Raw genomic sequence first — 26,415 nt, forward strand, 5'->3', positions numbered from 1 at the left:
AGCAATTTCACTGCCTTGCTGTCACGCATAGACATTACATAAGCTTTTTGACTCCTACTCTGACCAGATCAATCTTTTTGCAGAGGACAGTGGTGGGTATTGGAAATGATTGCTCTATCCTAGGATGATAACTCGTATGTGGAGCAACAGGATGCCAAAAGCTGAACACTTCACCTGATACTTGGCTAGAATGAAATTCCCACCCTTCTTGTCCACCAACTGTGGAAAGCACTTCTAGCCAGAGGAATGAGGAGGGCGGCTGACTCCCTTGACCATCACCTGCCCTCTATGGTGTTAAAAACGAAGGTGTTGACAGAGGTCCCACAACCTGGCCGGGCCCTCATTGAAACCCTGTTGCCCTCCAATGAAGCCCTTACTGACACACTGTTGGGCACTTGGGCTAAACCAACCATGCTCTATCCACCCAGTCAGCCGACAGGTCGTCCCCCGAACCGCCCGCCCCATAGACCTGCTTTAGGAGACACAGATTTCCTCACCCAACAATTTAAAGTCTGGTGGTCTAGGCCCCCACCAGTAGAGTCAACATTAACGCCTTTTCTACCATGAACCGGGGTGGAGATTCCAAACGAGTGAACACATTTGGAAAGCATATGTTCCCCTCAACCAGCTTCACTTGAGTTCAGTCAACACAAGTTGTTTAGTACGCCGCTACATTAACACTTTGTAGGACATGGTGGGTTAGCTCTTGCCTGCAGTCCTAAAGAATGACGTGCTTCTCTAACCCAGACTTTTCAGGGTGGTCTGGATGTAGCAAAATCTGCCATCCGCTCATGCCTGGACACCACAGACTGCCTAGGTAGGGCTCTCAGAACCAGAGTGGTGCTTGTATGCCACTCTTATATAAGGTCCATTGGCTTCTCGGGAGACGTTCAAGCATCTTTGCTAGGCGTTCATTTCAACAGCTTCCAGTGAAGGCATATTCGACTCTAGAGTATTTTGAGGAGAGCCAAGACACAACATGCGCCAGGGGTCTTTGTTTGTATTCAGGCACCCTACGCAACCCCAATAATTGCGTCTTTTTGGGGATATGTTAGTGGCTTGACTTCTCAGTAATGTCAGACTCCTCAACCCACGCAACAGGCTTCCCATTCCTTTCGAGGTAGGGGCCGTGGGCCCAACAGACAGCAACCTGGCCATCCGTCGCAGCGTTCATCTCAGTCTTCTGCTTCTACTGCTTACTTCAAGACTATGTATGGTGGACATGAGGCAGGTTTGGTGCCCGTCAGTTGGATCACTTGCACACAAAACTGTTGGATGTGTTTTTGTTTGCTGTTTTTAGCCCAGGCGAGGACTTGCTCTGGGCACAGGTAAACCTTCCTGTTAGCCCTATCGGCCATTTTAAGTTAAGGACCAACCGTCCTTATTCACTTCATTGCACATACTCAACATAAAACCCTTCCTAGTTATATTAACATTTACACGTCAGATAAGTGAACTGCAAGCCCTTTCAGTCCAGCTTCCCTATGACAACTTTTTTCTGGTCACACTGGTATTAAGGACTCAAGCTGCGTTCCTACCAAACGTGGTGACACTTGTCATGTCGGACAAACCATCATGCGTCCAATGTTCTTTGCCCCGCATATTTCCTTGAAAGAGATTTTACATCGATCATACTTGTGACCGTCAGGGGGACCATCAGCTCTTAGTCGGATTCCCAGGGGCAAATCAGGTCGAAGAAGTGCAGAGAAGGACCATCTCCTTATGGATGGATCTCCTAAAATCTGGCACACATTGTGTAAAAAGCCACCTCCAGGAGGCCTCAGCGTCCACTCCACCAGGGCTAAGGCTGCTACCACTGCATTGGCACGTAGAGTGCCTGTCTTGGATATTAGTCTGGCAGCTATATGAGGATTAGTGCACATGTTCACTGAGCACTACTGCCTCAACAGCCAAGACCACCAAGATGGGCCTTTTACCCACCTGGTCCTGCAGGACTTTTTAGTTGGAGCCATTTAACGGACCCACCACCACCCACTGCTTTGGTATCTCTTCACAAGGTAAAGAATCTGCAGTTAGAAGTTTCCATCAGAAGAACAAGTTACTTACCTTTGGTAACACTGTTTCTGGTGAATACTGTCTAACTTCCCAATTCTATGGTATGGCCTTTTTCATCTAAAAAGAATGCAACCTGTAATCTACACACTGGTTCGTTCCATTTGCCAATGGGCTCTGCACCTCAGATCAAGGCTGCGAAAAGTTCCTGAAAGAAACAGACATCAGCAGGCATGGGTGGAGTTTGTGTGGCTCCATTTGCCACTTCTGGAGCAGAATGGTGTTGATGCGGAGTCGCACAGCGCTTCCTGGCGATGCCCAGGAGCAATGCTTTTGAGTTTTACGGATCCAAACTGGCACCTGGGCGAAACACAAAGATGATGAATCTGGGATAGATAAGAGTATCCACCAGAAAGTGCATTACCGCAGGTAAGTAACTTGTTCCTATGAACAAAATGTAAAGATGATCTCTGTAGTCATCTACCAAGATTACACTGAAACGTTAGAGGGCGCTTAACTCTTTGGATTACATACCTTTTAACAGTGAGCATTATATTGTTTTGTAACTACACCTAGGTATTTCGCGCATGAAATGTGAGAACCAATCAGTCTTTTCAATCATGGCTTTAATTTAGACTCACTGAGAAAATTGATGCTTAAAATTACTGTCCTAAACATGTGAATTCATAACCCTATGTTCAACCCTTCCTTCTTTTTATCATTGGTATGTAAACTCAACTAGCAAAAAAGGAGCATTAATAGGAGCGCTCCACTGGTTGTCTGTAAGAATTGCCAATGCCAGAGGATAAGTTTTATAAAGATCGTTTAAGGAAAATAATCAGACCCTAGATAATGCAGACCTCTTGAGCAGTCTAAATGGATTCAAACTGGCGCAATGTGGACACGCACTTTTCCAGATATTTAAATTGTCTGTTACACCTTCAATCGTTCTTTATTGTTCCTATGGACATGTCAGACCCAACAGATTTTGTAAGAGAATGATCAAGCAACGGATTCATATTCTATCATGATTCTTTTCTTCATGTGTGATGTGTTGTGTAAGTTTATCACATCATTGCATATCCTTTTCAGTAGGAAATGCATCAGGAATCTGCATCCCTGCAAAAACCTTCAAGTACTTCTCCCATCATCATCTGATTACTGCTGCACTGTAGCACAGAGAGGAGTTCAAGGAATGAGCTTACTCAACTGATAACGCCTGTCCTCATATGGACCCAAATTCTGTCAGTTATATTCAAATTACGCCATAGTACAGGTTGATGATGAGCTTGTTGAAACTGCTATTTTAGGCAGAGGTGCACAGCTTGTCAGTTACATATATACCTGCTTTTTTCTTGAAGTGATTAAGTGCGTGCTTTTAAATGTAGCTGCACTATGGTGAAAGAACTGCACCGCATTATACCCATCACACAGTCTGCGGAGTGGTACAAGTTATGATTGTAAATTCTTAGATATAGGCAACAGAATATAGGAGTGCATGACCACATTTTATAAGGTTCTCCACTAGCTTCTATCTTTATTGCAGAATAGATTTAAATGCATTGCAATGTTTATTGTAATACAGTCCATCTATTAGTATATTATAGGTGTTTAGTAAAACAAAGTATTGGGTTTTGTTGATCCTTCAGTCTTCACAGTGCATCATTTATTGGTGTATCTGTAGTGCCAAAGCTAGTATAACCCCTTCCATGTTCTAGGTGTAACTATGATTATGGATGTCCTCGTGCTAATGTAATGGGTTGCTGCTATAGGAAGGGTTGAAGATATCAAAATGAGCAATAGGCTAGTTTAATTTGGGAAAAATATGGTAGTCCCTTTGGAAATTTGCAAGCACATGAATGATTGAACAGAAATTATTTTATTTCCTTCCTTAAGGATGGATCATTTTGTTAAAACCTCAACTGTAGGTTTGTGTTGTTGCTTGACATAGTCCCCAGAGCCCTGAGGGATCATGCTTCAAAATGTACTTTGTTTTGGGTACATTTCATAAAATCATCTAAGCATCACTGGAAATCAGGTTGTTGGTGTGGTCAAGGGGACGTCTCATTATTCTCTTGCTGCAGAAAATGTTAAAATGCTAGTAACTACATTGCTTTTCTTTGCTTAACTGTAACCCAGAGGAGTGCTTTCAGGGTTGAAGTTACTTGGTGCCAACGCTACTGCTCCAAAACTTGAGGTTTGGGTAGGCCTGTTTACGTAAAATTGTCGTTGCTCAGACTTAATAGAATCAGTGATTTTGATAATACCCATTGAGGCAAAAAATGTGTTTGCTCTTTCAGTCATTGGTTCAAATCCTTGATTGCTTATTGCAAATTACTGGTATTGGTCTTATTGAATCTGTCCTTTTATAAAAGTGCACACGCCCAAGCTTGCTTCTCAAAAATAGATCTGTTCCCAATATCTTTCATGACCAACAGAGAACATGAGATCATGGTGATATTTATCTTGTCCAACCATTTGTAAATGCATTCCTCTCCGTTGCACCATCTCCGTCTTCTATACCAATGAGTGTCCTGATAAGAAGGCATGGGTCAATTATTGCTGGATATTAAGTTCATAGAGTGACAATGTGCCACAGCAGAAATGATGGATGTGAATTGGCTGCAATCACAATTAGAGGTGCTGCTAAAGTTCCGGGGGCAATTGTGTCTGATTTAAAACCAGACGAAATATTACAAAGAAGTTGAATCTGAAAAGATCTTGGGGTCTCTAGTAGCCTCAGGAGGGTTCAAACCCTATGGGACAAGAACATTAAAAATATGTTAATCTATAGACAATAATCTATGTCAAGTTACAGATACATGCGTGTTCTTTTTCTTCATGCCATTGTAACTTTTTAAAAATAAATGGATTTGGGGATTCTTGTTAACTTAGATTTTTTAATCTGATGCAAGATGTGATTCTTTTTTAAGACCTTTCAATGAAAGTGATCAATGAGGAATTTGTTTCTGTAAATGGCACTACCAACATCTTTACATGTCTGAAATGATTATGGTTTGCAGTTTTTCAAATCAAATTTAATTTAATAAAGAAACATTTTGCACACTTTCACAAACAGAATTTCTTTTGTAACTTGTCCTTATTACATCCCTGATATTAAACAGGTATAAATAATAATCATGAGCACTTAGATACACCTAAGCTATGCCTTTCCAAAAACCTACAAACTATTCTGAATCCCTGTTTGTTATACTTGCATATTTGTTCCGAAAGCAATATTACCGTTCATTCACATGAAAATCAAAATATGCATTTTCCCAAAATAATAAAATAAAAGTCATGCTACAACTGTAGTGGACAACAGGCGAAATCATTGATGCTCAAAATAATAATACAAAATGTGTATATTCTCCTGCTACCCCAATTGCAGGTACACCTGAGTTCTGTAGCTAGTGTCTAACTTTTTACAGCTTCTGTCCCATTATTCACTTGGTGTAATGAAAACAATAGATATTTTGCCTTAAAGATAGTAGCATATTTCTAGAAATATAAAAGACAGGACAATTGTTTAGCAGTTGGCCTCTGGCCCTCGTCCTAATTACACAAATACCCGTAATTCTTTGAAACCCTAAAGAAGCTTAACACAATTTCAAAACCTCTTATTCTGAAAGCATAGAAAAATAAAGCACACCAGAAGGGATGTGTTGCCTTTGTTACATTCTCAACACCCTCCTGGATACAACTAAACTACACCTGTGGTTTCACAGAAGTTGAAATGTTAACATGTATATTAGTGCGCAAAGTGACTTGTCTTATTAAGCACACATTTAAATTGGTATCAGAGGTTCTGTTCGTCCCTTGTTAGAACCCCAAACTTGTCAAGAGTTATCCTTGATTTCCCTAGTTCGTTTTTACTGGCCCCTCAAATATTTTCTATTTTGGGGCGTGGCTTGCAGCTGCAGAAGATGGCCGCTTGCTGAGAGAGCGTATTGCAGGAAACAGTGGTCCCTGAAACCAAACGATAGAGCAAAAAATGAATATAGTCAAAATTGGAACTATATTATAGCCAATGTCCGGCCGGGCATGGCAACTTTAATAAGTAGAAATTCTTGACAGTAAACAAGGAAATGTAAGTAGAAATTCGGTGGGACACAAGCCTGTATCCTCTGACTTACATACCAAGTAGACAGAAAATGACAAAACACAATCAGGCAATTACAGTGATGTTTCTTTGAGAAATAATGAATAGCGAAACATCTGATATTCAGATTGCCACCTTCACACTATATTACATACAGCAATATTTAAGGTGTAGGGTGGGCAACAGAGTCGACGGCGTTTCGATCCTTATGAGAAAGATACAGGATCATCATCAGGACTAATTTAGTTAAATTGCCCTTATTTTGAATGCCTGAGTAAACATTGGACATAAGGCAAACGTACAACCAACATAAATATGGAAAAAACAATGAAAATAATAAAGGGGAGGGAAGGGAAAAATGGAAAATAATAATCAATCAATTTGTAATTACGTAAAAACATTACATTTCGCATCAACAAGGTACTGTGTCAGATCAAGTACTCGTTCAAGTGTGCATTGTTATGCAGTAGTGACATCGCAAGTTGTTGTTATATGGCAACTAATGTCTAAACAGAAATACGGAAATAGACGATTTTAAAGGTTACGTTAAAAAAGACATTATGACAACCGTGGTATACTAGTCACTACATGCGCGGTACGATGTGGACCCGTGAGGCGCACGAGGACGTTAAGTGAAGAAGCGTGTGGAATCCGAAGGGTCAGAGGAGGGGTGGCGGGGAACGAGGGTGAAGAGGGGGTAAGTGGATGGGGGATTACCTCATGTTGCCATGGAGGCAACGGAAAAGATGCCGATTCACGAAAAGGTAACGTTGAGTTAAGGTTTACGGTAGGACAATGCCTGTGAAATAAATGAAAACCATAAGAAGGGCGAAGTATAGTAGTGAGAGCGTTGGGCGTGCCGTGAATGAAGGGCTTACCTACGCACAATTCTTCCGGGAGGAAGGACACGGATAGGTCTAAATGAAAGAAAGTGAAAGAAATAAATAAGGGTCCAAGTGTGAGGAGCGGGACATCTGGATCGTGAGTGCGAGGTGGAAGGGCTTACCTCAATCAACTTGCAGAAATGGGTTCCGTGGCCATGCAGTGTGTACGGACGATGCCGGATCAACTGTGGGGGCAGATAGGTGAAGCTACCTAATGTAGCTGTCTCAGGTCATGTGGGTGATCACATGGTGTAGCAGGTCATGTGGGCGGTCACATGGTGTATCATGTGACCAGGGAGCAGCGCCGTGCGAATGTAAAGGCAAATGACGGCGGAACCAAGGCGCCATGTTGGAAGGGTAATTAAATAAGGAGGAAAGTGGCCAGTGGATAACGGGACGAGTGGAAAGGAAGAGGAAATCAGTGAGAAAGTGAATAGTAAACGCAAATCGTATATTATAAAGAATTTACAGTATGTACATACATATAAATGAAACAAGTGATCGATGTGGTACAATAACCATCAGACATCCAGTGATGGGTAACGATTGCCGTTAGTCACGGAGTCTGGTGTAGAACCCACGGGGTTGTGACCTGGAGTAGGTATTAGTCATTGTTCAGAAATTTTGTGAAAATGAATCCAAAAAAGTTCATAGTAAAGAGGTCCAGTCCTCAAGGCGATTCAACCCACTGTGTATGCTTCCTGTTTTGAGAATCCATTTCAATTCCTCTTTGTTTAGCAGTTGGGCGAGATCGGCGCCCCTGGGTGGGATCTTCACTACAGAGATTACTGTCCAGCGTATTTCATTCTCAGAGTGGCCCTTGGCCTCAAAATGTTCAACCAATGGAGCGTTCGGAGTTTTGCATCTTAATCTGCTTCTGTGTTGGCAGATTCGTACCCGAATTTTTTGTGTGGTCTGACCTATGTAGATCATATCGCAGGGACATAAGATAGCATAAATCACATTACAGGTGTTACAATTACTGAATTGTGTGAGTGGTTTACGTATATTACCATATACAAATTCCTTGCAGTCATTGGTAAAACCACATACTGAGCAATTGCCACATTTATTATGACCAGTCAAAGAGGGTAACGACCAATGGTCATGAAGGGTACCAGTGTTTGTGGTGCTGGGGAGAGCTGCTCTGACCAAGTGGTCCTTGATGTTTTTGTTTTTCTTAAAGGCAAAGAGAGGTTTCTCTAGGTTCAGTATTCCAGCATTGACTACACTCCAATGTTTTAGAATGCTTTTCCGTAGTTTGTGTGAGGAGAGGGAAAAAGTTGTAACGCATACTATGCGATTCTCTGATTTCTTGTTTTTGGGTTCCAAGAGAGTGTCCCTGGGACAGTACCAGGCTCTTTTGAGGGAGTTTCGGATCAGTCTTTTGGGATAGCCTCTGGAGGTCAGTTTGTTGCTTAGTACTTTGGCTTCCCTGAAATAATCTTCCTTAAGAGTGCAATTGCGTCTGATGCGGAGATACTGAGAATAGGGAAGAGAGTCTCTAAGGGCTCTGGGATGATTGCTGCTGTATTTCAACAGAGTATTGCGCTCAGTTGGTTTTCTGAACAGGCTAGTCACCAGAATCCCGTCTCTGTGAATTATATTAAGGTCAAGAAAAGGAATGGAAACTTTGTTATGTGTGAGTGTAAATTTCAAACCACCACAGTTGTTGTTCAACCAATGGAGGAAATTTTCAAGCATAGCCTGGGTGTCATGCCAAATAAGGAAAATATCGTCTATGTATCGTTTCCAGTGTGACAGGGCAGAGAAAAAAGGATTAAGTGGGACCAGTATACAGTTCGTCTCCAGAGCATTCATGTAAAGGATCGCCAGATTCGGGGCAAAAACTGCCCCCATCGATGTACCTTTAGTCTGCTGATAGTAATGCCCGTCAAACAAAAAGAAATTCCTGGTCAGGCAGATCTCAAGAAGTTGTAAAATAAAAATCGTTGGAACTGCGTGTGGTCTGATGCGTGTCTCTAAAGTTTCTTCAATAACGAGCAAAGCCTCTCGTTGGGGGATGTTAGTGTAAAGAGACTCCACATCAAGAGTGCAGAGTGTATCTGTAGAGGGATCAAAACTCTGGTTTTCTACCAATGTAATCATCTGCATGCTGTCTCTGACATAATATGGTGTAGATGGGACGAACTCCTTTATGAAAAAATCTACATACAAGCCTAATGGCTCTAGAATGGAGCCGCAACCGGAGACGATAGGGCGTCCAGGGGGGTGTTCAGTGTCCTTGTGGATTTTAGGTAAGGTGTAAATAACTGGTATCCGAGGGGCCTTAGCATTCAAAAACTGGTATTCGAGTTTAGAAAGGAACCCTTCGTCTAGGCCAGATTTGGTGGTTTGCTGGATCATTTGTTTGAGTTCATTAGTGGGGTTAGTGGGTAGTCTACAGTAGTGATCTGTATTCCCTAGCTGTCTTAATATTTCGTTTTTATAGGTAATGGTGTCCTGGAGTACTATCCCTCCCCCTTTATCAGCAGGTTTAATGACTATCGTGTTGTTATTCTTAAGAGTCTGAAGTGCTGATTTTTCTGCCAATGAGATATTGTAAGGTATGTAGTGGTGTTCTTTGGCCAGTTGTGTCAGGTCATTTAACACCAATTTTTCAAAGGTGGAAATCTCCGGTGGGACCATATTGGCCGACGGGGAGAAAGTGGAAGGAGGCCTCAAAGGAGTATTGGGTGCCTTTGGTAAAAAAGGATTTAGCAGGAAATAGCTGTGTAATCTCAGTTTACGAAAAAATCTCAAGACTTCTGTTTGTAGGTCGAGAAAATTAGTTTTTGTGATGGGTACGAATGACAAACCCTTGCTAAGTATGGATAATTCTGAGTCATCCAAGTGGTGTTCAGTGAGATTGAATATAGGGAGTGAGAGATTGGTGAGGGAGGAGGTGGTGTCCGTGTGCTCAGATTGGTCTACCAGCGGTAGTAATTGCGTCGGGTTTGCCGTTCGCCTGGTTGGTTTTGCCAATGGGCACGTTTCAGACCCCCTCTCCTTGGTGGCTCGTGCTGGCCACGTCCTAAAAAAGAGGTTGAAGGTTGTGGATTAACTGGTGTTCTATTTGCACTACTAGTCCCTTCGCCTGGGTCTGAGCTATCAGAGGATTCTACAGAAGTGTCAGAGAATCCAACTAAAGTTTGTCCTCTGTTGAAACGTCCCCAGGGGCGGTTGTTGCGTTGGTTATTATAGGATCGATTAACGTAGAAATCTTTGGTGAGATAGGGATAAGTACGTTCAGTAGAATAGCTCTTAATATCTTTCTTTACTTTGGTAGATTTCTTATTCTGTTCTATTCTATAGAATTCTTCCACTGTTTTTCGAACTTGTTCCAACAGCTGCTTACTGTCAGGAATCGTGTCGTTGCTTGTTATTTGTCGTTCAATATCTGTTATCTCTTCAAGTAGTTTTTTAAGTTCCTCTGTGGCTATGTCGATACCTAGGACCATCCAGTGCCTAGAGCACGTTGTGCTAATGTAGCTAAAATTTGTGATATATTTGGGAATGTCGGTGAAAATTCCAGGTATGTTCCTGACTTGGAGGCCTGCGGGGATAATATCAGCTTTTAAATACTCAGTGAGCATTCGTATCATAAGTTGTAGCCTGACTGTTTTCTTTTTCGTTTTCTCTAATTGTTCTGGTAATGTGGAGCCTGTTTCTTGAGGAGCATTGGCGGAGTCAGAAAAGAGGGAAGGACCTTCTAAAATCTTTTTAATGTATTCATCGGTGTATAAAGGTGCGTGATCTGACATGACACGAAGTGATGCGAGGGAAAAAGGGGAGACAGTTAAGGATATGGTAGTCAGTAGGGAAGGAAAGTGACCCACTATCTAAACAAGAAGGGGAATAGGACCATAAGCCCTTGCAATCCAGCGATTGCGCTTACTATATCAAAGGAGGAACAAGGGCACCCAAAGGAATTAGACAGGGACCTTGGGTAGATACGTATTGCAGGAAACAGTGGTCCCTGAAACCAAACGATAGAGCAAAAAATGAATATAGTCAAAATTGGAACTATATTATAGCCAATGTCCGGCCGGGCATGGCAACTTTAATAAGTAGAAATTCTTGACAGTAAACAAGGAAATGTAAGTAGAAATTCGGTGGGACACAAGCCTGTATCCTCTGACTTACATACCAAGTAGACAGAAAATGACAAAACACAATCAGGCAATTACAGTGATGTTTCTTTGAGAAATAATGAATAGCGAAACATCTGATATTCAGATTGCCACCTTCACACTATATTACATACAGCAATATTTAAGGTGTAGGGTGGGCAACAGAGTCGACGGCGTTTCGATCCTTATGAGAAAGATACAGGATCATCATCAGGACTAATTTAGTTAAATTGCCCTTATTTTGAATGCCTGAGTAAACATTGGACATAAGGCAAACGTACAACCAACATAAATATGGAAAAAACAATGAAAATAATAAAGGGGAGGGAAGGGAAAAATGGAAAATAATAATCAATCAATTTGTAATTACGTAAAAACATTACATTTCGCATCAACAAGGTACTGTGTCAGATCAAGTACTCGTTCAAGTGTGCATTGTTATGCAGTAGTGACATCGCAAGTTGTTGTTATATGGCAACTAATGTCTAAACAGAAATACGGAAATAGACGATTTTAAAGGTTACGTTAAAAAAGACATTATGACAACCGTGGTATACTAGTCACTACATGCGCGGTACGATGTGGACCCGTGAGGCGCACGAGGACGTTAAGTGAAGAAGCGTGTGGAATCCGAAGGGTCAGAGGAGGGGTGGCGGGGAACGAGGGTGAAGAGGGGGTAAGTGGATGGGGGATTACCTCATGTTGCCATGGAGGCAACGGAAAAGATGCCGATTCACGAAAAGGTAACGTTGAGTTAAGGTTTACGGTAGGACAATGCCTGTGAAATAAATGAAAACCATAAGAAGGGCGAAGTATAGTAGTGAGAGCTGCGCTAGCGGTCAGCAAGTAAGCCCACAATCTGGGTTCATCCATGTGTAATTGGGACGCCTGTCTGTGCCAGACTGTATCGGAGTGCGGTGTCAACTCGAACACCAGAACCGGAGCCGCTCGCCCCAACAAAGCCAAGATGGCCCCGGCCGGAGATCGGAGTGGTGATTGTTAGCTCCTCTTAAATGCGGCTGCAGAAGGTGGTGCTGCGGCGTGCCTTTCCTCAAGCAGACGATGAGTGCGGGATTGGGGCAGGGCGGCCGGAGGCTAGACGCCGCGAGGCGTATGGAGTGTGGGCCGCGTGGCCCCAAGTAGAGAGAAGACCCCACGAGGCGGAGGCACAGAACACCGGCGGGGCCTAGCGCCCCAACAACATGAGTATAGTGCCCGGCACAGCAGGGAGCAGCCCCCCGAGAGCAGAGTGTGGGGACCCCCTTGAAGAGAAGTGGGTGCCTGGACAGGCAAAGTGGAGTGCCCGACTTGCGGGGGAGTGTGCGCAGCGCACAGTGACAAATCGGCCCGAGGGCCTACGCATTGGTAATACCTGCCCGATTGAAACTCCGAAGCAGGGACTCGAGACGGGGAGAAGGCCTGCCCAGTTGGGACATCGTGAATCCAGCTAAAGCCTAAACTCTGCCCCTAGAGCCCTACCGCACGCTGAGAATCCCCACAGAGTCCGGCCTCTCCCGGGAGAAGAACATAAAATACAGGGGCCTACCTCTCACCACACCCAGGCCTGACTTTACGGAGTGTGGCAAATCCCGAGCCATGGGCTGAAACAGACCGACTGGCCCGGGTCAGTCCAACCAGATAGACAAGTACATGGTGGCCATGGGGAGAGAGGATGGGGCTCCGGGTGGGAGCCAGCAGGAGGATCCTGCAGATAGTGGCCCTGACCCCTCCTTGAGAGACATCATGACAGCTATTCGGGAGCTCCGCGGAACCTTGGAGCCCAAACTGGACTCGGTAACGGAGGAAGTCAACCTTTTGCGAGCGGATTTCAGGAAGATGTCGGAGAAAGTGTCAGTGGCTGAAACAGGCATCGGGAGTCTCCAGTCCATAACAAAGAGACTAGAAGAACAGGTTGCCGCCCTAACTACAAATCAAACGGACATCTGCGCCCGGCACGAGGATCAGGAGGGGCGAGCCAGACGCAACAACATCCGCGTGATGGTGGTCACAGAGGGAATGGAGGGGCCATCAACGGACTGGTTCATAGAAGATCTGGTACTGAACCACCTGAAACCTAAGCGCCTATCAAACTTCTTTTCAGTTGAGCGGGCTCACCGAGCGCTGGGTGGTAAGCCTAAGCCCGGGGCCCCCCGCGCACTATCATTGCCCGTATCCTGAACTTTAGAGACCAGGATGCCATCTTGCAGGTGACGCGGGTGTCTGGCGATCCCCAGCTTCAAAATGCCACAATCCGCTTTTTTCCAGACTTTACTTTTCATGTTCAGTGCCAGCGAAGGTCCTTTGATGGTGTGAAGAGAGCCCTCAGGGAACTAAGGGTGAAATACATGATGCTTTTCCCTGCCTGCCTCAAGATCCTGGACGGAGGCAAAGCGTACTTCTTTGAGACACCGGAAGAGGCCAGCGACTGGTTGGAGGGTTGGCAAACAGTGGGCAGGAAAGGTGGCCCGCACAGATCCGAACAGCGCCACAATGGGCAGGACACTGTGAGCGAAGAGAGATCTTTGTCTGGCAGCCAGAGACCAGAACAGAGAGTAATTAAGTGATCTGGGGGTGGGTTAGTCATTGAGTTTTTCTCCTTTCTTACCATCTAGGGGGCTGCCTGGGTTCTGATATATGGGTGGGGGGCAATGTCTCGAGGAGTTACATACAGTATGAGGATCGAACTCCCTAGCAACGCACGGCAATAATGTAATGTTCATATTGGTGGTCTGATTCAGCCGGGAGTGTATGCGGGTAGCAAACCCAGGGGGACTGGCATCGGGTTGCTCTAGTACAGTTATCAGGGTGGCTGGGACATTCGTTAGCTATGTATAACTCTTCTGGCTGACTGCAAGTTCATGTTTCCTCGCCAATGTTGATTGTTGGGTTGCTGGGGCGACAGGCACTCTGCAAGTTTGGAAGGTGGGGGGTTGGGAACCCACCGGGCAGGGAGGGGGGAGTTGGGGGGGGGAGGGGTGGGGGGGTTCTGTTTCAGGGGTTGGGATGTTTTGCTCTAGACCAGCATAGTCATCTAACATGTGGGAATTTGCCTAGCGACACAGTGAGGCCGTGTGATTATCCCAGGAAAGGCAGCCTCTCCGACACACCTGGGTGATTCAGCTAGTATAACAATGTGGTCATGGAACGTGAATGGGCTTGGTAGCAAGATCAAATGTACATTGGTACTACAGCACCTTAAAAGGCATTCACCCGCCGTAGTTCTAATCCAGGAGTAACATCTGCGTGTGAATAGGTGCAGGGCCCTTGATCGTTTTGGTTACAAAATGGTGGCCCATTCGGGGTTCACGTCTGGATCACGGGGGGTGAATATTTTAGTCTGCAACACCTTACCCATTGTTATTTCGAACAGATGGACTGATGATGCGGGTTGTTTGGCTGCGACAGCAGGTAAATGGGAGGGGCGCACCCTAGTGTTCTGCTCCTGTTATGTTCCACCAGGCCTACACTCCTCAACTCTACCGCAGCTGGGCTCCTTCCTAGCGGATCTTCCCCAGGGGGTCCTCCTGATAGGTGGTGACACTAACGCAGTTATGAACGCAGACCTGGACCGTTCTAGCGCTGGAATGGGCTGCATGGGGAAGCGGGGCCTGGACGGCTTTGTTACGGCAATGGGACTTAGCGACCTGTGGCGCACCCACAACCCTACACTTAGGCAATACACGTTTTACTCAGCTAGACACAGGTCCTTTTCAAGGCTTGACCACTTATTCACCCGTACTGACCAGGTGGGAGTCTTCGCTGAACCCCAGATTATGGCCTGTGGGATCTCCGATCTCTCCCCAGTGAGCGTCATTCTTAGGGGCCCGGTGATTAATAGGGCGTCTTTTCCCAGAATTGTTCCGCGGTGTCTCCGGGACCGGCTCATAGGGGATAAGCTCCTGGAGGGCTCTTGGTTCTACTTTGATGAAAACCGGGGCTCAGTTGAGTCCCACATAACATTATGGGAAGCGTACAAAACGGTGCTTAGAGGGCAGGCCCAGGCATTGATAGGTGACATTGAGCAACTGGAACGTGAGGTTAACATCGCCTCCTCTGTGGACCTTCGCCACAGATTGACACTAAAACAGAGGGAACTTAGAGCCCTGGCCGAGGGGGAGACAAGAGCCTACGCTCTCGCCACACAACACAGGATCTATGATGTAGGGTACAAGGCCTTCAAGCTGCTAGCGGGGCTCAAGCGGCGTGACAGGGAGCGTTCCTGGGTAGCTGAAGTACGAGACGCATCAGGGTCCCTCTTATCCACCAGCACGGGCATAGCGGAAGCTTTTGCGACCCACTTCGAAAGGGTATACTCCCCAGTCTGCACCAGGACCGAAAATGACTGCGCAGAGCTCCTACGGGATTTGCGTTGCCCACGTTGTCCTCTGAACAAAGGGGCCGCCTTGATGTGGATTTCACGGGGGAGGAAATCGGGAATGCCCTCAACACCCTCCAGTCCGGGAAAGCGCCTGGGCCCAACGGGCTCCCAGTAGAGATATATAAAAGACAGGCGGACGTCATTATTAACCCCCTTCTTCGGATGTATACGGAGGCACGTGAGACAGGTAGGCTCCTCCCTGATCGATCGTGGTCATCCACAAAGCTTGGAAGCCGGCGGATCACTGTTCCTCGTACCGCCCCATTTCACTCCTAAACGTGTAGGCCAATGTCCTGGCCAAGGCTCTAGCGTACAGATTGGTGTCTGTTGTTCCAGATTTGGTACACGTTGACCAATCGGGGTTTATGCCACGTAGGAGCACCCACCACAACCTGCGGCGTCTGTATGGGGTACTTTACATTACCGAAGATGTTGGGAACACCCAGACGGCATTGATGGTGTTAGATGCCTCAATGGCATTCAACAGCATTGAGTGGCCCTACCTGTTCATGGTGGTCCAGAAATTAGGCTTTGGCCCGATCTTATGTAGTTGGGTGTGCCTTCTGTATGAGCAACCTGCAGCTTGAGTGAGGGTCAATGGCGCCGTATCCAGGGTCTTTCCCCTTAGAAGGGGCACCATGCAAGGCTGCTCCCTGTCCCCCCTCCTCTTTGCCCTGGCCCTGCTGGCTCACTGGATTAGGAGGGACAGGTCGATCTAAGGAATGGCGCTGACCGACTAGTGGGAAGAGCGTATTTCCTTATACGCTGATGATGTTGTGCTATATATGGTGCGACCGTACCACTCGATAGCGCAGGTGTTACACCTCTGAGTTATTCGGCAGCTACTCTGGCTACACAATTAATTGGGCGAAGTCGGTGATCTTCTCCCTGTCGGGACCTCCCCCTCGGATACCCACTAGGTGTCCCGCCTCCGAGGTGACCGACGGGTTCAAATACTTGGGGATATACGTCACAAGAGACAAAGAGGAATTCTTCGCTAGAAACCTCGAGCTTCAACTGGCTCGCCTTGGGGCTGACGTGAGTCACTGGCTATCACTGCCTCTCACTGCCTCTCTCCCCCATGGGCCGAGCGGCATTATTTAAGATGCTTGCGCTGCCGAGGCTCTTATATATCTTGCAGAATACACCGTATCCTATCCCTCCGGTTGTATTCAAATGAATATCGCATGTGGTGCGGTACGGACGTTGCTGTGGGATGGTGGGACCCCGAGAATAGCACTACACAAGCTTACCAGAGGGGTATATGATGGTGGCCTGGCGCATCCAGACGTCAAACTGTATTGTGCCTCGCAGCTCCAGGTGGTCAACGATTGGATATTCACGGACAGTTCTGAACCTGCTTATTGAGTGGATAGGATGGCCATGCCGGGGGGAAACTGCGAGCCCCTCTCTATGCCCGGAGGCCACGGATGGAGTGGCCTGCACACACCTGGGTGGTAGTTCAGTGCTGGAGAGAGGCAAATAAGTTCCTAGGCTGGACAGACACACTGACCGGTAGAACCCCTTCTATGGCTCAGAGACGAGTTGAGAGAAGTGACAAAGTTGACTGGTTTCAGGGGGTGGAAGTTATCGGCATTTAATATTTTAGAGACGTTTCGAAAGGGACCGCCCCCGATCCTTTGCTTATCTCAAAAAGGAATATGACCTCCATGACTCGCAAAGCTACCACCACATACGTCTCCTTCACGCCATACGCTCCTACATACGCAGTGGCACATCAATCCTGAGTACTCCCCTATGGAGGATAGATTGCTCCTCGATCCCATACCAGAAATGCCAACATCCACCATCTACCGCAAGCTCATAAACAATATGCCAGACCCTTTGTCGTCGCTTAGGGCCCAGGATGTTGGTAGCTTGGATGACGACGACTGGCAGGATGCCATACAGAGTCCGCGTGAAATAGCAATCTGCTCATGGTTTAGGTTGGTGCAGTTAAAGATCCTCCACCACATCTACTATCCTCGCACACACCTATACACTTGGGGCAGGAGTCAGTCGGCCCTCTACGCGAGTGGCTGTCAACGGAAGGGCACCTTCTATCATATATTATGGGAGTGCCCGGAGATTGTTCCCTTCTGGACCAGAGTCACGGACACCATGTCTGCTGTAGTGGGTGACACGGTTCCGATGGAGCCAAAGTGGCTGTTGCTAATGATTAAAGGGGTCACAGACTGGTCCAGGTATGTGGAGATCTGGCTAGCGTTGACAGCGAGGGTGGCAAAAAGAAACTTTGTTAGAGGGTGGAGGGGGGTCACAGACACCTCCGCAATGGGAGCAGTGGAGGCGGACCTTGATTGGTGTCAAAGGGCCGAAGAAACCATATACAAGAGTAGGGGTTGCAACAAGAAATGGAGGAAAGTTTGGGGGCCTTGGTTGAAATACAGGGGGACAGAGGGAGAGTCGGGGGAGTAACAACGAAAATTGGGTGTCCCACTTGTGTCCTCATGTGCTTCAATTTGTTCAACACAATGCTATTCACTGACATGCTTTTCAGATCTTAACCTCTATCAGGACCTATATTACTTTTAACAGAGACCTATACAGGTTCTATCCTGCCGACAACAAATCATTAGTTAAAGACTCATACGATACAAGGTAATTTTTACAGTCATTTTATTTTTTCAATTTTTTCAATTTTTGATTTCTTCTTCAATAATATCAAGTACTTTATATACAATGGACATACATATTAACTAGACCACCTAAAACAGAAATCTTATTCATAAATGTGAGTACCCCCTCCAAAAAGACCACAAAAATCTTCTCATCATACTCTCTATCCCAAACATACATCAGTCATCCTCATTCTATTAAAATAACAAAAACATTCAGAAGCTATACAAGGTCCCACAAAATGAAATGGGGAGAGAAACAAGCACTTTAATGGTTGTATTCTGATGGTGCTGGATCTCTTGGGACCTCTCCTCTATAATGATGGAAATGGTCAAGGTCTTGGCCTACGCGCGTTTCGGTGGAGAACCACCTTACTCAGGACCAACAATAAGAGGGAAGTAAGCCCTTAAAATTGAAGGGGGTATCTGAAATAGAAACAACAGGTTAGCTCGACTGTATATGCTAGTCGTTTTGGTAGTGTCAGGAACACTCCTATTTATCCAGTTCACACATAGGCCAGTCTGTGTCCTATTATATTTGTAAGGATAGTGAATTGTACTAGTCAATCTGCGGATGACAGAAACAACAACCTCTTTCAAATTCCACGGAGTTGGCTGCTAGGCTGTATGTGGAGCAATTGAATCTCGCAACAGCTAATTAAAGCAGTGTGTCGGCATGGATCACGCATCGCAGTCGGAACGCTCAGCAAAACTCAGATCTTGTCTGTTATTTTTTTTTTTATGGTCCTATGTGAACTATGTTAGTAAAAAATAATTTAAAAAAATATATATATTTTTTCGATTTCCGCCCACTATGCCTCAGGCTGTAGAATACTTATCCTAAAACAAACAGTTTCCTCGCATGTATCTGAAAACATGCACTGTAAAGAGCTAGGGTCAAATCTTTCTACATTCTCACAATCAATGTGTGTGGTATACGGTATCCCAGATGTTGATTGACATGTGGCGGGGATAAGTATGGCTTGTGCTGCATCCGTTGCTATATACCTTTCAATATCCTCTTTGGGTAGCTGTTGGAGTCTAACAACAACTTTCTGAAATATAAAAATTGTGGGAAAACTACTATGTAGTCAAATGTGGCAATCCTGTGTAAGTTCTGTAACCATAATGCCCTAATAAGGAAGGCATATTTGCATAAATCACACTATCTTTATGATTGCATCTAGTAAGAACAATGACTGCAAACGTCTGGGTTTTTTGTGTCTTTTATACTTCCTGGTTAAAGTGATTGTGGGATTTTTTTTTCTTATTATAACATAGCTTGCAAATTCATGAAAAGGCTTAAGACCTTTAGTCCCCCACTGGCAGCTAGCCCCATTTCAGCCTTTGCTTGTGTCGGTTTAAAAGGTACAACAGTAATGATATAGAGGAAATTTTGAAAACTTAATTTCTGACATGATGAAACAAGTACACAGGTATGAATAGAAACATTTTGATAAATATCCAGCAACTTAAAAGCATTTTTGGTTTCTTTGTATTAATTGCCCCCCATTTACCATTTACAAAGAATGTCTTTTTGCACAGTTGGATAGAAATATTTATTTGCTCTTTAATACATCCACTTAAGTATCTAAGAGTCTGCCTCTTTCTCTCACTCTCTATCTCTCTCTCTAGGTTTTGAAAGCACTTGCAGTAATGGTGTGCTATCAAACAAAGCACACCAGTCTTACTGTCAAATTAAACACCAATCTACCATTCTAAATGTGCCGGAGCTCAACAGTATAAATGTGACACGATCTCAGCAAGCCACCAACAGCTTCACCAGGTGAGTAGTGGGCAATGAATCCATGGTCTTTTTTTTTTTTTTGTATTCATGACGGAGGCTAAAATGTTGGGATATTGGGCTGCAGCACACCTTTGATGTTTGTGATATGAAGTTGAAAAGTCGAGCCGTGAGGAATCTTTCACACATTCTAATTGTGAATTGTTAAGAGTAACTTGTACAGTTGGCAATTTGGTTAAATAAAAGATGCATTAATTTTAATCTTCATTTTATTTTCTTCTCCAGCATCTCTTATTCTCGAAAAATCCCGATAGCTGGAAAAGTATTTTCTAGGACATGTCCTCATGTGTTTAATAATCTTATGCACCTGCTCAGAATGCTCCCACATGTTAACTAGTGGCTATTTAGATTTTTTGGTATCCGAGTGGTACCGTGAGGCTAGTTTTGCTATATGCGTATGCTAAATTGTGTTTTGTTTTTTTTTAACTAGTAACAAACGCACAAACCAGGGAATCTGAAAGAGACAATTAGTTATATATTCCATACCTGTAGAAATTACCCCCAGGCTAGATCCAGAGAATTATTTCGTCAGCAGTGCCCCTGCGCGTCGAAAGGTGGCGTCGGTCGGCTTCGCGTTTGTCGTTGGCGTCGTGATGACGTTGCGGTAGCTACTTAGATGCTGTCCTTGTGCGCTGGCGTCAGTTCTTTCTTTTTCCGCGCCAGCCATCGCAGATCCAGAGAGAGCGGTACCTCCAGTCACTTTGACTGACTTTTTGCCGACTTTTGTTAACACCGTTTTTGAGACTTAGCCTCCTGGTGCACATCAGGGATGCCCAGTTTCAAGGCTTGCGGTTCCTGTCGAAAACTGATGTCGGTGACTGATCTGCACCGCGTGTGCCTGTGGTGCCTGACATGCGACCACGATCCCAAGTCGTGTTCCGACTGCCGGACCATGAATCTGAAGTCTTTGCGGGAGCGGTCCCGAAAGCTTCTCGAGGCCCGGCAGTCGGTTCCGCGTCGTTGGAGGGACCGGTCGCGCGGGAGTCCGGAGGGACCGGTCGCGCGGGAGTCCGGAGGGACCGGTCGCGCGGGAGTCCGGAGGGACCGGTCGCGCGGGAGTCCGGAGGGACCGGTCGCGCGGGAGTCCGGAGGGGTCGGCTCCGAGTTTCCCTCCCTTTCTGGTACCCGTAGCGACCCCTGCCCAGCTTTGAAGTTTTTAAGAAGCCATGCATGCAATCTTTCGGCAGCCCGACTCCGCTGACGCTCCTTCGGGCCCTGCGGACTCGGCTGGGGGCCCTGGCACCGCAGGGTCCCGTTGGATCCAGGCCTGGATCTGGATCGGTGCCGGTCGACCTCAAAACACCTCCACCGGCTTTGATTCGACCGGCACCACACCCGCAGCCGGTTGTGTCCCCAGCCGGCGTCAACCCCTCTTCCATCCCGACGTGGTCACGGAGCCCGACCGATGTAGACCGACGCCAGATCCGGCGCCGATGGGTGCTTTTGTACCCCTGTCCCACCCTGGTTCCAGATTGGCAACCAGTGGAGGGTGAGGAGGACTGGGAGGGGTCTGGAGACCCTTTAACTGACCAGTTAGAATATGATCCGGACTGGAGAGAGGAGTTTGAGGAAGCCAGTGGTCTGGATACCTCTCCAGACCTTGGCAAGTTGTCTCCTCCTACTGTGGCTACGTAGGAGGGAGCTTCTTACGCAGTGGTATTGCGTAGGGCAGCCGAGGCTCTCAACCTCGAGCTACCTACAGTGGCGGTCAGGACTAACCTCCTGACAGAGGTGCTTCAACCAGCTGCGAGCTCTTCGGAGACCTTCTGCCATTTAATGAAGCCCTAACTGACATCCTTTTGGGCACCTGGTCCAGGCCCAACACAGGGGATCCTGTGGATAGGATGATTGTCCGACACCACCGCCTGGCTTCAGGGGACCCCACTTTCCTCTCCAAATACCCCACCCCTGAGAGCTTGGTGGTCCAAACCTCGACGTCCAGAGGCGTATTCCCCAACGCACCACCTGATAGGGAATGCAAAAAGCTGGACCATCTTGGGAAGATTATGTTTTCTTCCACCAGCTTGGGACGGCAGTCGGTAAACACTGCATGTCTGTTGGGCTATTACAGCCACTCTGTGTGGGATACGGTAGCGCAGGTGCTGTCCCTTTGCCTGGAGGAGGCACATGCCGTACTCTCCCATGCAGTTGTCAAGGGGAGAGACGCAGCCAAGTTTACCATTTGATGTAGTCTGGACACTGGCGACTCGCTAGGCAGTACAATGTCAACGTCGGTAGCCCTTCGACGCTACGCCTGGCTGAGGTCGACAGTTTTTTCCGGGTATGTCCAAGCTACCCTAATGGACATGCCCTTTGATGGCCATAGCCTGTTCCGCGACAAAGCAGAAAACGTGCTAGAGTGCTTCAAGGACTCTCGGGCTACGGCCAAGTCCATGGGCCTCTTCACCACCTGCCCTGTGCAGTCTGCTTTTCGCCCCTTTTGTGGCTACGGAAGGGGCGCCCCACCACGTTCCACCCAGAGCCACAGGCCAGCGCAAGCAGTTCAGCCCCTGTGCAAGCAGTTCAGCCCCTGTGCAGCCGGGAACATTGGCCCCACCGCCGTGGGTCTGGGGTCCAGCGAGCGGGCCAGTCCACCACTGCCCCCTCTGCAGCAGCCTCCAAACCCTTCTAGTCAGACCTTTCAGGGACACTAATCGCCAGTGAGCGGCAGGTTTCGCCATCATCCACCCCACTGGCGCACCATGACGTCGGACAGGTGGGTTTTGCAAATAGTCCGAAGGGGCTCCTCACTCCCCTTCGAGACTACCTCTCCATCCATGCCACCATTGCATGTCGGAGGATCATCTTGCCCTTCTCCAACAAGAAGTTTCGGCTCTCTTGGCCAAGGAGGCCATCCAGCGAGTTCCTGCCCTAGAAGTAGGTTGTCGTTGCTATACCCACTACTTTCTGGTGCCCAAGAAGGACAAAGGCCTGCCTCCTATCGTGGATCTCTGGAACGTCAACCGCTTCCACCGGAAGAAGAAGCTCAAAATTACAGGACGCCTTCCGCATTACCTGTGGTTCACGGTAGGCCACCAGCACTCTGTTTACTGTGCTGCCCTTTGGCCTTACCAGCGCCCCTCGGGTGTTCCCGAAAGGGATGGCGGTGGTTGCAGCTCATCTGTGCAGGTCAGGGGTTCCAGTCTTACCCTATCTCAACGACTCGCTGTTGGAGGCGAGCTCGCCCCAGGCAGTCGTCTCTTACCTCCAGACTACGGCGGACCTCCTGCACTCACTGGGGTTCACTTTGAACGTCCCGAAGTTACACCTGACTCCCTCTCAGAAGCTCCTTTTCTTCAGAGCGGTTTTGGACACAACGCAGTTTCGGATTTATTTTCCTGAGCAGTGAGTCAGGGATATTCGAGCTATGATTCCGATCTTTCAGCTTTTATACCGGGCTTTGGTCAGATTGACCCCGAGGCTGCTGGGCCTCATGGCCTCCTGTATCCTGCTGGTGGATCATGCCATGTTGCATATGTGGGTTCTGCAGTTGGACCTGAAGTTCCAGTGGGCACAACATCAGGGGAATTTGTCCTATTGCGTTCAAATCTCTGAGGGCACTGCACGACAATTGCAGTGGTGGCTAACGAACCAGGATTGGGTCTACTGCAGATCCCTCTTCCCTTCCCCAACTGGAGTTCACAGTGGTGACGGATGCATCACTTCTGGGGTAGGGGGGCTACATGGGAGAGGCGGAGATCAGAGTCCTCTGACTCCGGCGGAGTCTGGGCTCCACGTCAACCTTCTAGAGCTGAGGGCGATTCTCTAGCGCTAAAAGCATTCCTTCCCTCTGTCTGGGGAAGAGTAGTGCAGGTGTTCACAGACAACACCACCGCCATGTGGTACTGCAACAAACAGGGCGGGGTGGGGTCGTGGACCCTATGTGAATAGGCTCTTCATCTCTGTGCATTGCTGGAACATCAGGGCATATCCCTGGTGATTCAACACCTGGCAGGTTCATTGAACGCCAGGGCGGACAAACTCAGCTGCAGGTGCATGATGGATCACAAATGGCGTCTTCACTCGGAGGTGGTGCAAGGTCTCTTTTTGCAGTGGGGAGAGCCTTGGTAAGATCTATTCGCCACCAAAGAGAACGTGTAATGTCAGCAATTCTGCGTGTTTGAATTTCCAAGTCGGCACTCACTAGGTAATGCTTTTCCTCACGAGTGGAGTTGCGATCTTCTATACGCCTTCCCGCCTATACCACTTCTACCCAGAGTGCTGAAGAAGATCAAGTGCAACCGGGCCAAAGTCATTCTTGTGGCTCCGGATTGGGCACGAAGAGTCTGGTATCCCGAGCTGTTACACATGGCCATCAATCCTCCGATCAGACTGCCTCTTCAGGATGATCTTCTGTCACAGCAGCAGGGGACGGTCCTCAACCCGAACCTGTCCCGCCTTCACCTCCTTGCGTGGAGATTAAATGACGACAGTTGATGGCCTTCGACCTTCCTCCCGAAGTCTGTGATGTTATCTTGCTTGGCAGCCAGGCGTCCCTCCACTAAGATGGTATACGCTTGCAGATGGAAGAAATTTGTGGCATGGTGTGAACCAAAGGCTGTGGATCCCCTTTTTGCCCCTCTTTCTGAGGTTCTCGTGTTCCTCCTTTCTGTGGCCCAGCAGGGCTCTGCTCTGGGCACTCTTAAGGGCTATCTCGCAGCCATTTCAGCCTTTCTTAGGCTTCCTGATCAGCCGCCTCTTTTCAAGTCCCCTGTTATAAATCGCTTTCTTAAGGGCATTACTCATCTCTTTCCTCCTGTTCCCTTCGTAATGCCTCAGTGGGAGTTGAACTTGGTTCTTACTTACTATATGTGTGCGCCGCTACATAACTGTCTTCTCAAACTTCTCGCTTTAAAGACTGACTTTCCGGTTGCCATTACCTCTGCTCGAAGGGTGAGTGAGCTCCAGGCTCTTTCTTCAGAACCTCCTTTTCTGGCGGTTCATCCGGACAAGGTTGTCCTTCGAACTCGACCCTCTTTTCTTCCAAAAGTGGTTACTTCTTTCCACATTGGTTAAACCATCACTTTGCCCATTTCCTTCCGCATCCTTCTAAGGAGGAAGAGAGGCTCCACCGTCTGGATCCAAAACGTGCGCTTTCCTTTTATTTGGATCACACCAAGCAATTCCAGGTGGATTACCAGCTCTTTGTTGGTTACGTGGGTGCCAAAAAAGTTCGAGCCGTGCATAAACGGACCATCTCTAGGTGGTTTGTTTTGTGCATTGAAGCTTGCTACTCTTTGGCAAAGAAGGAGCCTCCAGTGGGACTGCGCGTCCATTCCACCAGGGCGACGGCAGCTACCACTGCTTTGGGACGGGGAGTCCCCCTCAATGACATCTGTCAGGCAGCTGCGTGGGCCTCCTTTGCACACGTTCACAAAACACTACTGCCTGAACAGCCAAGTCCTTGGAGATGGCTTCTTTGGTCGTTCTGTTCTCCAGGACTTTCTGGTGTGAACTTGGTTCGCAGAACCACCTCCGGGGTTGCTATTGCTGGGTTATCTATTCTACAGATAAGGAATCTATAACTAATTGTCTCTTTCAGATGAACAAGTTACTTACCTTCGGTAACGATATATCTGTGTTCTGCTTGGGTTTTCGGATCAGATAGAACCCGCTCATCAGAGCCTCACTAAGCCAGTCAGAACGTTACCCCCTCCCTCTCCCTAGGGCCTATCTACAATAGGTAACCACATATATCTTACCACCTAAGGACAGGGAATTCCTACTATACATACCAGGACCTCTTATAATCGGCGGCCTCGCGATCCCATACGAATCCAGACCTCTCTACCCAGACGGCAGTCTCAGCACAATCGGCGGCCTCGCGATCCCATACGAATCCAGACCTCTCTGTCCATACGACAGTATCACAAGTGGCGGCCTCGCGATCCCATACGAATCCAGACCTCTCTACCCAGACGGCAGTCTCAGCACAATCGGCGGCCTCGCGATCCCATACGAATCCAGACCTCTCTGCCCATACGACAGTATCACAAGTGGCGGCCTCGCGATCCCATACGAATCCAGACCTCTCTACCCAGACGGCAGTCTCAGCACAATCGGCGGCCTCGCGATCCCATACGAATCCAGACCTCTCTGCCCATACGACAGTATCACAAGTGGCGGCCTCGAGATCCCATACGAATCCAGACCTCTCTACCCAGACGGCAGTCTCAGCACAATCGGCGGCCTCGCGATCCCATACGAATCCAGACCTCTCTGCCCATACGACAGTATCACAAGTGGCGGCCTCGCGATCCCATACGAATCCAGACCTCTCTACCCAGACGGCAGTCTCAGCACAATCGGCGGCCTCGCGATCCCATACGAATCCAGACCTCTCTGCCCATACGACAGTATCACAAGTGGCGGCCTCGCGATCCCATACGAATCCAGACCTCTCTACCCAGACGGCAGTCTCAGCACAATCGGCGACCTCGCGATCCCATACGAATCCAGACCTCT

The 26,415-nt window shown here is 47.3% G+C and overlaps 1 protein-coding gene across 3 annotated transcripts in view; it reads left to right on the forward strand.

Annotated features, from left to right (window-relative positions):
- Positions 1–26,415, forward strand: part of RANBP9 (RAN binding protein 9) — a 635,256-nt gene that overhangs the window by 573,869 nt on the left and 34,972 nt on the right. For all 3 annotated transcript variants that reach the window (XM_085607104.1, XM_085607103.1, XM_085607102.1), the window contains one exon: positions 19,782–19,932. In XM_085607104.1, coding sequence (XP_085463230.1) covers positions 19,782–19,932 — 151 coding nt within the window. The remainder of the gene's footprint in view (positions 1–19,781; positions 19,933–26,415) is intronic.

The sequence above is a fragment of the Triturus cristatus genome, chromosome 5_2, assembly GCF_964204655.1.
Source record: "Triturus cristatus chromosome 5_2, aTriCri1.1, whole genome shotgun sequence".
NCBI classification, from domain to species: Eukaryota; Metazoa; Chordata; class Amphibia; order Caudata; family Salamandridae; genus Triturus; species Triturus cristatus.